The 14323-nt window shown below is 53.5% G+C and overlaps 1 protein-coding gene across 11 annotated transcripts in view; it reads left to right on the top strand.

The window, feature by feature from the left end:
* Positions 1 to 14323, top strand: part of SYT7 (synaptotagmin 7) — a 67172-nt gene that overhangs the window by 12229 nt on the left and 40620 nt on the right. For 10 of the 11 annotated variants that reach the window (XR_008658422.2, XM_055282387.2, XM_055282810.2 and 7 more), the window contains exon 2: positions 12756 to 12859. The exons of the other annotated variant lie outside the window; for it this stretch is intronic. Coding sequence is in view for 9 of the 10 variants with exons in the window: in XM_055282387.2 (XP_055138362.1) it covers positions 12756 to 12859 (104 nt within the window). In the remaining variant the exon portion in view is untranslated. The remainder of the gene's footprint in view (positions 1 to 12755; positions 12860 to 14323) is intronic. 11 annotated transcript variants of the gene reach the window in all.

The following is a 14323-nucleotide window of genomic DNA, read 5'->3' as shown; positions in this document are numbered from 1 at the left end:
CTGAGTTCTGGTTCCACAGCTCACGGTGTGACTTGGGGCAAGCCATTTATTCCTTGGAGCCATACTTTTCTCTCCTACAAAGTCAGAACAGGGCCATCCCTGCCCACTTCACCCCTCAAGATCATGAGGGTCAATTCAGACAGACAGTGGCTCTGAAAGCACTTGGCAGGCTGTAAAGTGCTATAGAGTGCAAGGTGTTACTCTCTTCCTCCACCTGGCTCTCAGCCGAGAGGTGAGGATGGTGGGGGGCTGGAGTGGTCTTGGAGAAACCTGAAGGATAGTGTGGCCTCTAGAACATGGAAGGATGGTGAGGTAGATTCAGCTGAATGGCAAGAGTAAGGGCAGATGGATGCACTCTCCCATACCCGTCTCAGCACTCGCTGGCTGCACCAGCCTGAGTGGTCACCTCCCTTTCTGATCCTGACTTTCCTCATCTGTAGGAGGCTGAGCATGATGCTCCCTCCTGGGGAGGCAGGGTGGCTGGAAGGCTAAATGAGATCATGTTTGCACAGCTGTTAGCACAGTGCTTGGCATACAGTAAGTGCTCAATAAATGATACATACCAGCTATGTCTACTGTAATTGAAGGCTATTATCTTGACTCCCTTGACTTCAGAGAAGCTGTGGTTTTGGGTGCTGTCTTTTCAGGTAGTATTATTTGTTTTGCTTTTTGTTTTTGGAAGAGGGAGAATCTCTACAACCCAGTCAGGTTCATATCAAGCAGTCCCTAGAAACACCAAACAGATCTGCCTTTCAAAGAGCCCCCACGTGTAGGGTGGGGGAACAGGAGTGGACTGCAGTTATGGCATTCTCCCTCAACCCCTCACTTTTTTCTGGGGCGGGTGTGGGCAAAGTTCTTGTTTGGATGGGGGAGAGGTGTGGAGAGTTTGCCCTGGAGGAGGCCTTTGTGTTCATCTTGGCGGGACTAGCCCTGCCGCAGAGGAAAGGTTGGTGTTTGTTGAAACAAGCCTTCCCCACCCACCTTGGAGGAGGGAGCAGGAAGTTTTGCCTGCCCCAGGTCTGGCCAGCTGGGTTGAGCCTGCACTGTGACCCAGGCAGCCCCAAAGAGGCCAGGACGCAGTCAGACAGGCTGGAGTGTGCGGGTGTCGGGCAACGCCGTAAGCTCTGAACGCCAGATTGCCCCGGGAGCGGTGAGGGGGCGGCGGGGGCCGGAGGACCGTCTGCCGCTGCTTCCCCGCCGGCCCAGGCCGCCACTGGGGACCGTCTGTGCGCCCGCCGGGGTGCAGTGCCCGCGCCAGCCACCAGGAGGCAGTGCGGCGGGCCCCCGGGAGGGAATGGGGCGTGGTATTTACCACGTTCGCGGGGCGGCCCTTTTTGTCCTGAGTCAGGACTGGAGTCTTCAGCATCCGAGGACCTAACTCGAGGAAAGGGGGCTCTTGAGGTCGCTGGTTGCTGCCACAGCTTCAGCTGAAGGTTGATCAGGGAGGCATTGGCAGAGGAAGGCGGAATCACTATGCACAGTCTCTCGGATCCTGCTCGCTGGGAGCTGCGCAAAGGGCGACCTGGAAGAGGGCGCAGCCCCGGAACTGAGTTCTGTTTCAGCACCAAGGACAAGGAGCCGCGTGGCCGACAGCTGTTTCAGCACCTTGGACAGCTCTGGGGGGTGCTCAATGGCGCCATCCTAATATTTGCCGTGTAAATGATACCCCTGAATATGATAGAACGGCATCTCGTAGAGGGAATCTTAGACCCTGCATTCCAGCCAGGAGGCTTAGGACCAGAGAGTTGAGTGAGTAGCCTAAGGTCACACAACTGGCAAGTGACAGAACAGGATTCAGATCCGCAGTGGTCTCTCTATCCATTTCTCCCGCCCCTGGATTCCCACTAGTTATCTCTGTCCTAAAACCTCTCTGGGAGCTTCACATTATGTTGCATCCCCAGGAGGCTTTGAGCTTGCAAAGATTAAATGCACTCCCCTCCCTAGCCATAAGCCCTGGCCATGGATTTGAATCCCAGGATGGAAGATTTCTACCCTGGTGGCCTTCACGGCTCCAAGCCTCAGGTGGAAGGGCATTCGGGCAGGTGGCCCGTGAGGAAGCCTATGACTTGGAGAGATAAAGTTGAGTCATCAGCATCAGGAGCTTTTAAGTGCTCTGAGATACTCAAATGAAACATAGCATACAGTTCCAACCCCAGCTTCTTTGCAGCGTGTATTATTAATAACAATAAGATGCTGATTTAGGCCAAGGCACAACAATGCATTATTCATAGGAGTAACTAGTGGTCAAGGCCCACACTTAATCATCACACGTCCCTGATCCTGCCTCTGCTCCGCATTCCCGGCGAAGAGCCCCCTCCCCATTCTGAGCCCCTCCTTTCTTGGGCTCCTGCTGCTCTGATAGACGTGATCATTTTCACAGCTGCTCAGGTGGCTCATCAGCTTTGGGATCAAGGTGGGTGGGGAGGGTGTCAGGTTCCGAGCTAACTCCTGGCTAGCCACTCTTCAGCCTGGGCTCCCAGCTCAGAGCTGGCACCTGGCCCTTTCCATCCTGAATGGCTTTGGCCCTGATGACTTCTGGGCTTAGCAGCTCTCTGGGGTCTACAGATGGCCAGTCTCCCCTTCCTCCTCTTTTGAGGCTGAATACTGAAGCCAGATGCACCAGGCCTTCCTAGGCCAGGAATTGTGGGAGGTAGGGGTGGCTGTGGTGAGGTGAGGTGAGGGGGTCACTGAGCAGAAGATACCGTCACCTCCATTAAATTCAATAATGCATGTGAAACTCTCGGTAAACTGTGGAACACTTTATAAACTGCTCTGCACTGTACAGATGTGAGCCATTATTACCAAGGCCATGTCTTGACTGGAAGAGACAGCAGAGGTAGGGAAGGCATGGACAAGGTCCTCATAGCTCACCAGGCCTCGCTCTCTGATGAGGAGTAGGAGTGCTTGTGGATCCCCACATGTCCCCGTCCAATTTCTTGCTGGAACAGCTGCTGGCCCATCCAGATAATCCTTCATTTGCTGTTTACTCAGTTGGCATCTCCTCTGAATTCTAAACTGTCTGCATCCAGCCGGCCTCTGCCGCCCCAGCCAGCGCACTCTCCCTAGCTCACTCACACATTATCTGTTTTTATTACAGTCAAGGTTGAGGAAGCTTGCTCGTGCCGAGCCCCTATTTTCAGCTACTTGTAACTTTCCAAAACAATTCCCCTTGGGCTTCCTCTTTTGCTAGCCTAGTTCCTGCCCTGGGTGAAGCCCGAGGGGTTGTGGGCACCTCCACAGCTTTCCAAAGGACACTCAGAGAATGTCCGGAGGGCATGGGGTGGGGGTAGGTCCAAGGCCTAGCTTTTCTGGAAAATAAGTGCTGGGTGTTCTCCCTTCCTTCTTTTTTCCTTCTCGCCTATCTCAATTTGTTTTTCCTCTTTTAAGAGAAGAGCTGGCCCTGTTCCCCAGGTGGGTGGCCTGGAAGGGAGAGTTTTACAGTGGAAAGAGGTCAGGAAATTCTGCAAGATGGCAAGACCTGGAGCTTTGCCTGGTTGTCTGGGGTGCAGGGTTTAGCTCACTGGCTTTCTGTTCCTTTCTCCCCAACTCTGCCTCTTTCTGGCTTTCTTGTGTGTGTTAGGTTGAGGGGAGGGAGGGAAGCAGGATAGGCACCAAAAATGTCCCCCTTTCCATGCCCAGATCACCCTGGAGCTGGTAAGCTCTGCCCACTTGTAAATGCCTGCCATCTTCCCCCATTTCCATCTGCTCAGCATGCGCATGGAGGGTGCTTCCTATGGAAACCTGTGACTCCAGCTTTCACTGTTTCCCACCTTGAACGTCATCGGGAGCCACCAAAAGATGGGGGTGGGGAAGTGCTGGGGCTTGACGTGTATTGCAGAATCAGGTGGGAGGAGGCAAGCTCAGGATGGCAGATGTAGCCCCAACCACCCCCAGCAGCACTCTGCTTTATCTCCGGAGTAGTGGTTGCACCCTGATCAGTACCAGAGACAGAGCCCTGGGCAACTCCCTGGGACACCCCATTGTCCTCCTCTTCCCACTCCTAGACTGTCCAGTGCCAGATACCCAACCCCCAACCTGTCCTGGGACCCTGAGGCCAGCTGAGACTCTATCTATTGAGGGTACTTCTCTGAGGCCAATGCGTGGGCCAGTGGATGGGGGAAGGATCCCCAGAAAAGGTGTGTGTGTCAGAGGAGTCTCTGAAGTACCTGGGGTAATTTGGGCATGGCTCTAACTGGTAAAATTCTTGGGAGAGTGGGAGCCCTTTCCCTGACTGCTGTTTGTGTCCACTCAGGTTCTTTCTTCTTTTCTGTCTATTCTCAGAGTGTCTTATTTCAAGGCATGGCTCCCCTACGGTGGAACAAGAGTAAGAGCCACAGGGTTTGAGGTCTTACAGACCTCCAGTCTAATCCTGGCTTTACCTCTCTTCTGCTGTGTGTTCCTGGGCAAGCATTTAACCCTCCTGAGCCTCAGTTTCCTTCTTTGTAAAATGGGCATAAGAGTTATTTACCCTCAGAGGGGTGCTGAAGTCTGCAGACATGATTCAATGCCAAGCATACATTTGTTACTGTGATGAAAGACACTTGGGAAGAAGAGCAGTGGCCTGGGACCTGTGAATGCCTGTAAGAGCCTCCAGGAGCAGAAGCAGTCTAGGTTGGGAGGGCTTGCAGGTGTTGGAACAACTCTGGAAGGGCTGGGTGTGGGGAGTGTGCATGTCACCATCTGAGAGTGTGAGCATACATGAATTCTGGGGGAAAGAGCCTATAGGCACAGATTCCCAGCATGTCCAGCAGCTTCTCTGTACCTTGACCTAGGCTACAGGCTGTGGGAGACCCTGAGCAATTGGGAGACAGGATATTATCCTGTTGCCCCTGCTTGTGGGGGTCAGGTCTATCCCCAAGAAAAGGGGGTTGACAAATGGATCCATTAATTCAAGTTTGGAGAAGGAAGAGACTGCTATGAGTGCCTGTCATTGGGGAGGGCTTCTTGGGGGAGGTGGGCTTATCTGAGACCTTGAGTGATTTCATGAATTTGTTTAGCAGTTAGTTCTCCAACCTCTCCTGTGTACCAGACTTTGGTCTTCAAAGCTGAGTGAGCTGGGGGTCTCAATCCTCTAGGTGCTCCCAGTTGGGGAAGGACACAGAAAGAGCTAATTATTAACCCAAAATAGTTAATTGTCATAGTTACTAGGGAGGCAGAAAGGATTGTAGGAGGGGAGACCATCTTTGTCTAGTTGCCTTGAAGACAGAGAAGGAAAGGCATTCCAGGAAGAAGGAACAGCCTAGGCAAAGCATCACAGGTGTGACAAGGGTTGGCCTGCTTGTGGGAAGAGGAAAGTGTGGCTAGGTTGTACAGTCTAGCACATTATAGAATGCCATCACATTCATCAGCTCAAAGGGAGGCCACTGTGGCCAGGCAGGAAAGGATGGGCTCAAGCACCTATTATTCCCCATGCCTTAGTTTCTTCCCCTGTGAAATGGAGATAATAACGGTCCGAGGTTGTGGAGATGGTGCATGTAAACTTCGTGGCACAGTATCTGCCACATTGTGTGCACTCAACTAATGTTAGCTATTATTTGGTGGTGACCTCCCCAGCAGGGGAGGTCAGGGGTCATGATCATCATTTGAAGGTAAAGTGTTCAAGCCCAGCATGGGCCTTGCCCTGGGTAACGTAGTTGGCCAGGGACAGAGGTGGGGCGTAAACCCAGGTCATCTGCCTCCAAGTCTACAATATATCCCACTGCTCTGCCTCAGAAGGACAGACAGAATCTGAGTAGACAAGTGACGGCAAATTCATGGGGAGAGAATTCCAGGCTAGAGGAAGTGCGTGAATGCCTAGAGCTCATGAATGGCGGAGCTGGCTGGGCATCTGCTTGTGGCCACAGCCATGGGTGTGTGTGCATGTGTGCATGGGTGTCTGTGCCAGGGTGGGTCTCTGTGGCTCGTGTCTGTGGCCTGTGTGCATGTGCCCACTGCTCCTGCGGCCCCCCTCCCATTCCCCTCTGGGCAGCTGGTGAGCTTGCCCTCAGAAAGCCATTCCCTCTCCTGCAGCTCCCCAGGGCATCCCAGCAGCCAGCAGCCCTGTTTGATTCTGTTCATCCATAAATCATGGCTTGCTGAGGAGATGAGAAGGAGTTGGGAGTCGGGGCTGAGCCCTGGTAAGGGACCAGGTTGGGTCTGCAGTTCACACCTGAGGCCCAGCCTGGCTTCCAGCTGTCACCCCTGATCCCGTGTCCCCATACCTTAGCCCTCCCTCTTCCATACTGTAGGTGCTCACTGATGCTTGCTTTGGTCAAGCCCTGCAGGTCCTGGGAGGGGTCAGGGGTGCACAAAATTGAGTAAGATGTGACCTCTGACCTCTGCATCCTGTGGAGAAAACTAGAGTGTATCCAGTCCAGTATTTCATTCACCACCATTGAGTGCCAACTCCGTGCCCCAGATATCTCTAATCCAGGGCACGATGTGATAATGCTATGATAATAGCTAGCATTTAGTGCCTACTTATTCTGTGTCAGGCACTGTGCTGAGTGCATTGTACATGCTAATTCCTTTAAACCTCTCCATAGTCCTATGAGACTATACTATTATCAGCCCTCGTTTACAGATGGGGAAACCAAGGCACACAGAGATTAGGTTACATGGCTTGGAAGAATCAGAGCCAGAATTTGAGCCTGAGCAATCTGACTTCAGAGGCCTGGCACTAATCACTATTCTCTAAAAGAAGGATGTAGGCTCGGTATGCTGGGAACTCAGAGGCAGGAGAAATTAATTCCCACTGGGCAGACTAAGGGAGGCTTCCTGGAGGAGGTCTTTTCATCTGGGCCTAAAAAAATCAGGAGTTTGTCAGGCAAAGTTGAGCATGGGGAAAGAACAGAAGGGGTCCTAGTGTGTGTGTGTGTGCGCGCATGTGTGCGTGCACGTGTGTGCGTATGTGTGTGTGTGCACGTGTGTGCATATGTGTGTGCGTGCGTGTGTGTGCGCGCACACACACATGCTTGTAAAAGAGAGCTCTCAACTCATCACTGCAGCCTCTCCCATCTCTTCTCTTCCATCTTATTTGGGTGACAAATGAGATAACATATACAAGCATTGAACATTCAACAAATATTTGCTGAGCATCCCCTGTGTGTCAGACACCGAACTCGTCATAAAGGATACTGGAGTGAGCGAAGCAGATACAGCCCCTTTCTTTGTGGACCCTGTAGTATGGCATATAGTAGGTGCTTAATAAATAGTAGCACCTATTATTATCTTTGTTCCTGGAGGCCTGGGATTCTTCCTCCTTCATTCGTTCAATAAGCATTTATTGAGCACCTATTATATGCTCCACCGTTGGTGCCGGGAATACAGTGGTGAACAAGAGACCAAGCCCTGCCCAGATGCTAGAAGGGAAGGTTGTGCATGGGCATCTTGTCCACCCTCAGAGGCAGGCCGCTTCCTGGGGTACACAGACCTTACCCTGAGATTTCCTTGGGGGGTGGCATGGCCAGGAGCATAGGCTGTGCCCACAGGACCCAGCAAAGCACACAGGACTCAGTTAGACCCTACATCCTGAGCTCTAGTCAGCTGATATGCCTACCACAGGCCTGGGCAGAGGGGCAGCAGCCTGTCCCAGCTCATACCTCACTCCCAAGACATCCCGGCATTGGACCTAGGAGGTCTGGTTCTGCCTAGCTCCTGGTTCACCCTGCCTCCCAGGTTTCCTGTCTGCCCTTGTCTATGCTGTGCCTTACCCACCGGGACCCAGGATGTCTCCTCTGCCTCAGGATAGGTTGTGGCACTCAGCCCTGTCAAAAGGCTGACTAGGGCTCCAATATTTTCTTTCCCCCAGTGTTAATATGCTGACAGTAAGGGGACTTGAAACCATGCATGTCATCTGAGGAGGGGTTAGAGGGCTGGGGCGGCTTTGCCTGGAGAAGACTTGAAGGGGACATTAGAACTGTCGGCAAGGATTTGGAGGCCTGTCATGTGGTAGAGGCAGCCAGCTCGTTCCTGGCAGCTCCGGAGGGCAGGCTCAGGACCAGCAGGGAAAGTTCTAGGGAGACAGATTCGGCCTGCGAGAGGCACAGCAGCCCACCCTAACAATGCCCGTCCAGGAAGGACCTGCTTCCTGCTTTCTGCTCCCTGCAGAAGCTCCCTGTTACCAACAGGGCTGCCCATGGGCTTTGTGCATCCCTGGGGCCTGACTTCATGACTTTCAAGGTTCCTTCCAGCTGGAGACACAGTGACTCCATACGCAGGGAATGGTTCACTCTGACTGGTAGGCAAAAACATGCCTTCACCCCTCGATGGCGACATCTCCCTTAGGATCTCCTTAGGATGTCCGCATGCTGGCCGAGGACATCATGTCACTATTATTCACAGCATCAATGCAATCTGCAGTGGCAAGTGTTTGTTTCACCCTGCCTTTGAGGGCCGTCCAAGGGAGGCTGAAGGGTCTGGGGAATCTGTGGAGGCCGTACCAGCTGCCTGGAAGATAACAGCAGCCATCCACACTGTAGGGGACCCTGGGGTCACTCATCCAGAAGAGTTCAACTTTTCTTAGCAACACAACCCCTTCTCCAAATGGAATTTTCTGCAAAAGCTCAAGAACACAGAAGGAAACAGTGCTACTGTGGCTGAAGAGGGCTTGAGGGATCACAGCCTTATCTGCTCAGCCTCCACTCCCCAGAGCCCCAGAGAGACTCCAGGCAACCCTAGGGTTTCCAAAGACTACCTCTTGAAAACTAACCACGTACCTCTAGTTGGTGTGATGTCAAAGCAAAGAGTATAGAATCTGAGCCGGATTGCCTGAGTTCAAACCCTGGCTTTGAACTTGGACATGGTATTTGACCCCTCTGTTCCTCAGTTTCCCCATCTGTAAAATGGGGACAACTCATAATGCTTATCTCTGTTGTCGTTGTGACTGCATGTGGAGCACCTGGAATACCTGGCTTGTCCTCTGAGTGGGGAAGGGTCAGGGTCAGCTCTTCCACAGATGAAGGCACTGATAATCCAAGAGTTGAGTGCCTTGCCTGCCACATGACTGGTTAGCAGCTGGCCTAGGGTCTTAGCCTAATTCTCCTAGACCCCAAACCTAGGGCTCATTCTGCTGTGCCCACAGAATGCTAATTGCTTAAGATGGGTTTTCTGTTGGGTTTCTGGGGACCTTTCAGAGTGTGCCCACTGGACTCTGGGATCAACAGGCTTCTGACCTAGGGACTCTCTGACCTGCAGCAGGGGTTGAGGATTGGTTTTTGAGAAGGATCTTGTTTGACAAAAAAGGAGGGAGCTCCAGGAAGGTGACCTCTTGGAGAATTCCTAATGGCAAAGAGGTATATGGGGGAGGGGGGAGTGTGGAGAGGGCACCAGAGCAGAGGAGCCTACCTGGAGTGTGGCCGTGACCTCCAGCTGCTTCCTACTGTAGCTACCAGATCATGAGCTTGTGAAACACTCGTCTGATCCCATCCTTCCCCTGCTCAAAAGCCTACCATGGCTCCCATGGTCTACAGAACAAAACAAGCCCCTCAGCTGGATAGACAAGCCTTTTCCCCATCAGGCCCTCCTTTCCTTCTAGGCTGGTCTCCCTGAATTCAATCCCCATACCCTAAGTCTGGCTCCTCACACAATGTGCCTGACACTTTTCCCACCTCCATGCCTTTCCCTCTGCCTGGAATATCCTACTTTCGCCTCACTTCCATCTTCAGACTACACCAAACACTACCTCCTCAGGGTGGCCTTCCCAGATAGCTCCCTAGTCCCGCAAGATTGATAAAGTCCTCATTTGTGCTCCCAAGGTCCTTTGTTTATGCCTGAGATAAAACAAACACCAACAACCATACTAATAGTACCCATCTATTGAGTGCTGACAGCAACCCTGTGGGAGACACTGAGTGGTTAAGACACTTGTCCAAAGTCACACAGCTGTTAAGAGTCAGAGGTGGGGCTGGGCACAGTGGCTTATGCCTGTAATCCTAGCACTTTGGGAGGCCGAGGTGGGTGGATCACCTGAGGTCAGGAGTTCAAGACCAGCCTGGCCAATGTGGTGAAATCCCATATCTACTAAAAATACAAAAAATTAGCCGGGTGTGGTGGTGGGTGCCTGTTATCCCAGCTATTCGGGAGGCTGAGGCAGGAGAATCACTTGAACCATGGAGGTGGAGGTTGCAGTGAGCCGAGATCATGCCACTGCACTCCAGCCTGGGTGAAAAGAGCAGAACTCCGTCTCAACAAAAAAGAGGCAGAGGTGGTACTCACACTTGGGTCTTTTTTCTCAGGTCTTTTGGAGTCTGGGGCCCCCTGGCTGGGTGTCCTGCTCTTTGATGGTTCTGGGGCACCTAGCATGCTAGGAGATAACTTAATTCTAACCTGTCTTCCCCACTGGAGTGGTAGTTCTTTGTGGGCAGGGCCTGTTCCCCCACAAACACACACCCTCATAATTTTTATGTATATATATGTGTGTGTGTGTGTGTGCGCGCGCGCGTATATATATGTGTGTGTATGTGTATATATATATATATATATATATATATATTTTTTTTTTTTTTTTTTGAGACAGAGTCTTGCTCTGTTGCCCAGGCTGGAGTGCTGTGGTGCAATCTCAGCTCACTAAAACCTCTGCCCCCCTCCAACCCCCATGCCAGAGTTCAAGCCAAGCAATTCTCATGCCTCAGCCTCCCAAGTAGCTGGGACTGCAGGCACACATCACCATGCCCAGCTAATTTTTTGTATTTTTAGTAGAGATGGGGTTTCGCCATGTTAGCCTTGAATTCCTGACCTTAAGTGATCTGCCTGCCTCTGGCTCCAAAAGTGCTAGGATTACAGGCGTGAGCCACCATGCCCACTCATAATATATTCTTAATAGATAGTTGCCGAGGAAAGCTCAGCGTAAGAATGGAGTTTACTTTATTTCAAAGTGAGTTAAACAAAGGAAAGTGTGGGCTCATCTGCTTTCAGCCCACACAGCTCCCCTAGCCCTTCCAGTGGGGCTGGGCAGGTTCCATGGGGAGAGCTGGGAAACAGATCTCGTATCCAGAAGGCACCTTTGCCCATCCCTTCCTTGGAGGCCTGGCCATGGGCCGTGGAGCTGTGGTGGAGTGTCCTGCTTCTATTCTCCCTTGGAAGCTTGGAGATCAAAGTCCTAGTTCTCCCATTTGGCCTGAGAACTTTGACAAATGTGGCCCCTCCAGCCTTGCAGAGCTGTGCTCCTCAGCCCAGGAGAGGGAAGGGCAGGACCTTGGTGATTGCAGGTTGTCCAGGTCAGAGTTCATGATGCTGTGGGCCCTGAGGTTGAAAGTGAACTGGGTGCAGGGGCTTCCGGGGGGTTGAGGCTGCAGACTTGGTACAGGAGGAGGCTGAATTTGCCTGGCAGGTGGACAGGTGGGAGCCTCACAAGTGTGGTCTTTCCCCACAACTAGGAGGCTCAGGAAGTCAGGAAGGGAGAGATGGGGCCCAAAGAGGGTTCTAGTAGAGCAGGTAGAGAACGGGCTGCTCAGGGTGCTGGAGTGGAGGAGGGAGGGAGCCCAGAGGCCCCTGAGAGCTGATGAGAGTCATCCCTGAGGGTGACTGCTGGGCCCTCCTCCACCAGGCTCCATGGCCAAGCAAGAGAGACCGGGAGAGGAAGAAAGGCAGAAGCTAAAACCACAGGAACCAGAACCAGACAGATACTATCAACTCTTAATTACCATGATCACTGGCACCAAAAAGCCCACACAGGCTCCTCTGTAAATAAACAGCATCTCCTTGGCTTAGGATGCATCCCAGCACACACAACAGATTTATAGCGCATGTGTGATCTATGCAGGTCTCCACCCACTGCCCCACATGAGAATTTGTCCTCAAAGTTTTTGCCTTCCTTACGTTTGGTTTGGGCTAATGTTTACAATCACCCATGAGGAGGGCGGGGGAGGAGGTCTGATCTGCACTTATAGAGGAAGAAACCAAGTGCTTCTGTGACTGGTGGAAGCCACACAGCCTGGGAAGGGGTGAGATTCAGACAGGGGCCTGAGATTTTCCTCCCAGGACAGGTCTCATCTTTGCCGAGGGTGCCAAGGTTTCCACTTCTGAAGTTTATGGCACCTCGGCACTTGGGACGAGAGCATTTAGGAATTACAGATGGGCTGCAGCCATGGTGTGGTGGGGGTGAGCTTGGGGGATAGGGATGTGCAGAGGCCAGTGGGTGGGCTTCCAGACCAATGAAAGCTGGGCTAAATGGGACAACAGCTGGCCAGAGGGTTCCAGAGATTCCTTTGACTACACATATGGCTGGTGAGTCTTGGGAAACAAGACGACTGGCTAGTGCCACGAGGCAGATATCCTCAGAGGGGCTGTCAGAGCTAATAAGGACCCTTTGGACAAATTTCACTGGAGTTGCAACTCAGAGTGTGTGTGTTGTCAGGGCAGCAGGTGGAAGAGTGCTGTGTGAAAAGGCCATCCAGGAGCAGTGGCCTGTGGAGGGATTTGATGGACGAGTGAAGTCTGGCTGAGCTGAGGGGCACATTTGGCCTCTCCCTTTGACGGTCTCAAGTTTGGAGGACGGCACAGATCCCATGGACTCACACAGGGTCCATGCAGGGAGAGACAGAGAAAGATGCCAACTGGCACAGTTTCCCCATTTTACAGATGAGGAAACTGAGGCACACAGAGAGAAACTACCCAAGTTCATCCAGCAAGGCAGAACTGGGAGTAGAACCTGGGTTCAGAGTTCCCAGTGAAGGGGCCAGATGGAAGTGTAGGGTGGTGGTTCTGGAGGGCTCTGGGCTGAGGGAGGGTGGCAGGCCCTGGCCAATGAGGGTGTGACCTGTACCTGTCCTCCCCAGGGGCGCCCTCTCGCGACGTCCTGCTGGTCTCTGCCATCATCACCGTCAGCCTTAGCGTCACTGTCGTCCTCTGCGGCCTCTGCCACTGGTGTCAGCGCAAACTGGTGAGGCTCCTGAGGGCCCCTTGGAGGGCGGAGGGCGGTGCCTGGCCCTGCACACTGCCCCCCCCCCCCCCCCCGCAAAATTACAGGCTCGGGAATTTTCTCAAGGGTGCACACAGGTGACCCACCTGTCCACATAGTCAGGGGGACTTCCATAGAAATTCAGACCACGTGCATACGCATGCATGTATGCACACCCTGCCTTTACCCGGGTCTCGGCCCTATACTTCTGTGTATATATCCAAAGCCATGCATCTAGGGATACATTCGGGGACAGACTTAGGACTCACAGGCATTCGCACACGAGCAGCTACACACACACACACACACACACACACACACACACACACACACACACACGCCCTGCCTCCCGCATAAAGCACCGCAGGCACACACACGCAGACTGAGAATCGAGCCCCTACTCTAAGCACCGCGCCCCCTCCCCTCTGCCCGCTCCCCTCCATGGGCGTGGCCGAGCCGGTGGCCAATGCGGAGGCTCCACCCGCCCCACCCCCGCACATCCATCCTGGCTGTTGGGTTTGTACAAGCACAAACGGCTCCTTTTCATTTTTAACGAGGGCTGGGGAATTAACGAGCAGGATTAGTCCATCAATAAGTAAGGAGACCGTCAGGAGGGACATTCATCCCCCGAGGGCGCCGGTAGGGGGAGCGGGGCTGAGCCGCCCGCCCCGCATCGCGCCGCCCCACCCAGCCCTCAGCCCGCAGCTCCCCGAGCCGCTGCTCCGCAAGACCTCCACTCCCGTCCCCATTCCTGCCGCCTGGCCCAGAAATGTAGTGGGACTTTGGGGGCAGCAGGGGGCGGGGAGGCGACGGTTGGCCCGGGGGTGTCCGAGGTGCGATGCCTTTGGCGGAGTCAGGTGAAGGAGGGTCACTGGCAAGCATCCCCCATCTCCCTGGGCCGAGAATGGTGGGAGTAGGAGCAGGGCACCACCTCTGGGAACCCCATTCTCTTCCTGCGCAACCACAGGGGGACCTTAAGGACAAGGGGGGAGCAGTGTGGCTGTGGGCACTGGGTGGGTAGAGGCTTCATGCCCCACTCCTCTGGAGGAAGAAAAGGGGCAGATACCCCTGGGAAGGGGTCTTGGGGTCTTGTGAGAGACCTGCGGGAAAGACCGGAGAGTCCCAGAACTCAGCATGCCTCCTTCAAGAAAGGCAAACTCAGGACTTGGGAGTATGCGGCTGCATCCTGGGTGTTGAACTTCAGGCAGCTCCGACCCCTGGGGAGGAGCCACAGTGGAGGCAGCTCTGCTCCCTCTGCGAGTGTTTGTGCATGTGTGCGAGTGTGTGCGTGACCCCATCCCCCTCTGCCTGCAGGTGTGTGGAACCGGGCTGGCTGCCCTGCTTTGTTCCTGGGTTCCCTGTGTCTGCGTCTGTCTCAGAATTTCAGGAAAGGTGGTGGAGGAGGCTGGGCCATGTGCCTCTGTGTGTGAGTGTCCTCGGAGGTTG

The sequence above is a fragment of the Symphalangus syndactylus genome, chromosome 1 (assembly GCF_028878055.3).
Source record: "Symphalangus syndactylus isolate Jambi chromosome 1, NHGRI_mSymSyn1-v2.1_pri, whole genome shotgun sequence".
NCBI lineage: Eukaryota > Metazoa > Chordata > Mammalia > Primates > Hylobatidae > Symphalangus > Symphalangus syndactylus.
This window is presented reverse-complemented; position numbering and strand designations above follow the sequence as displayed.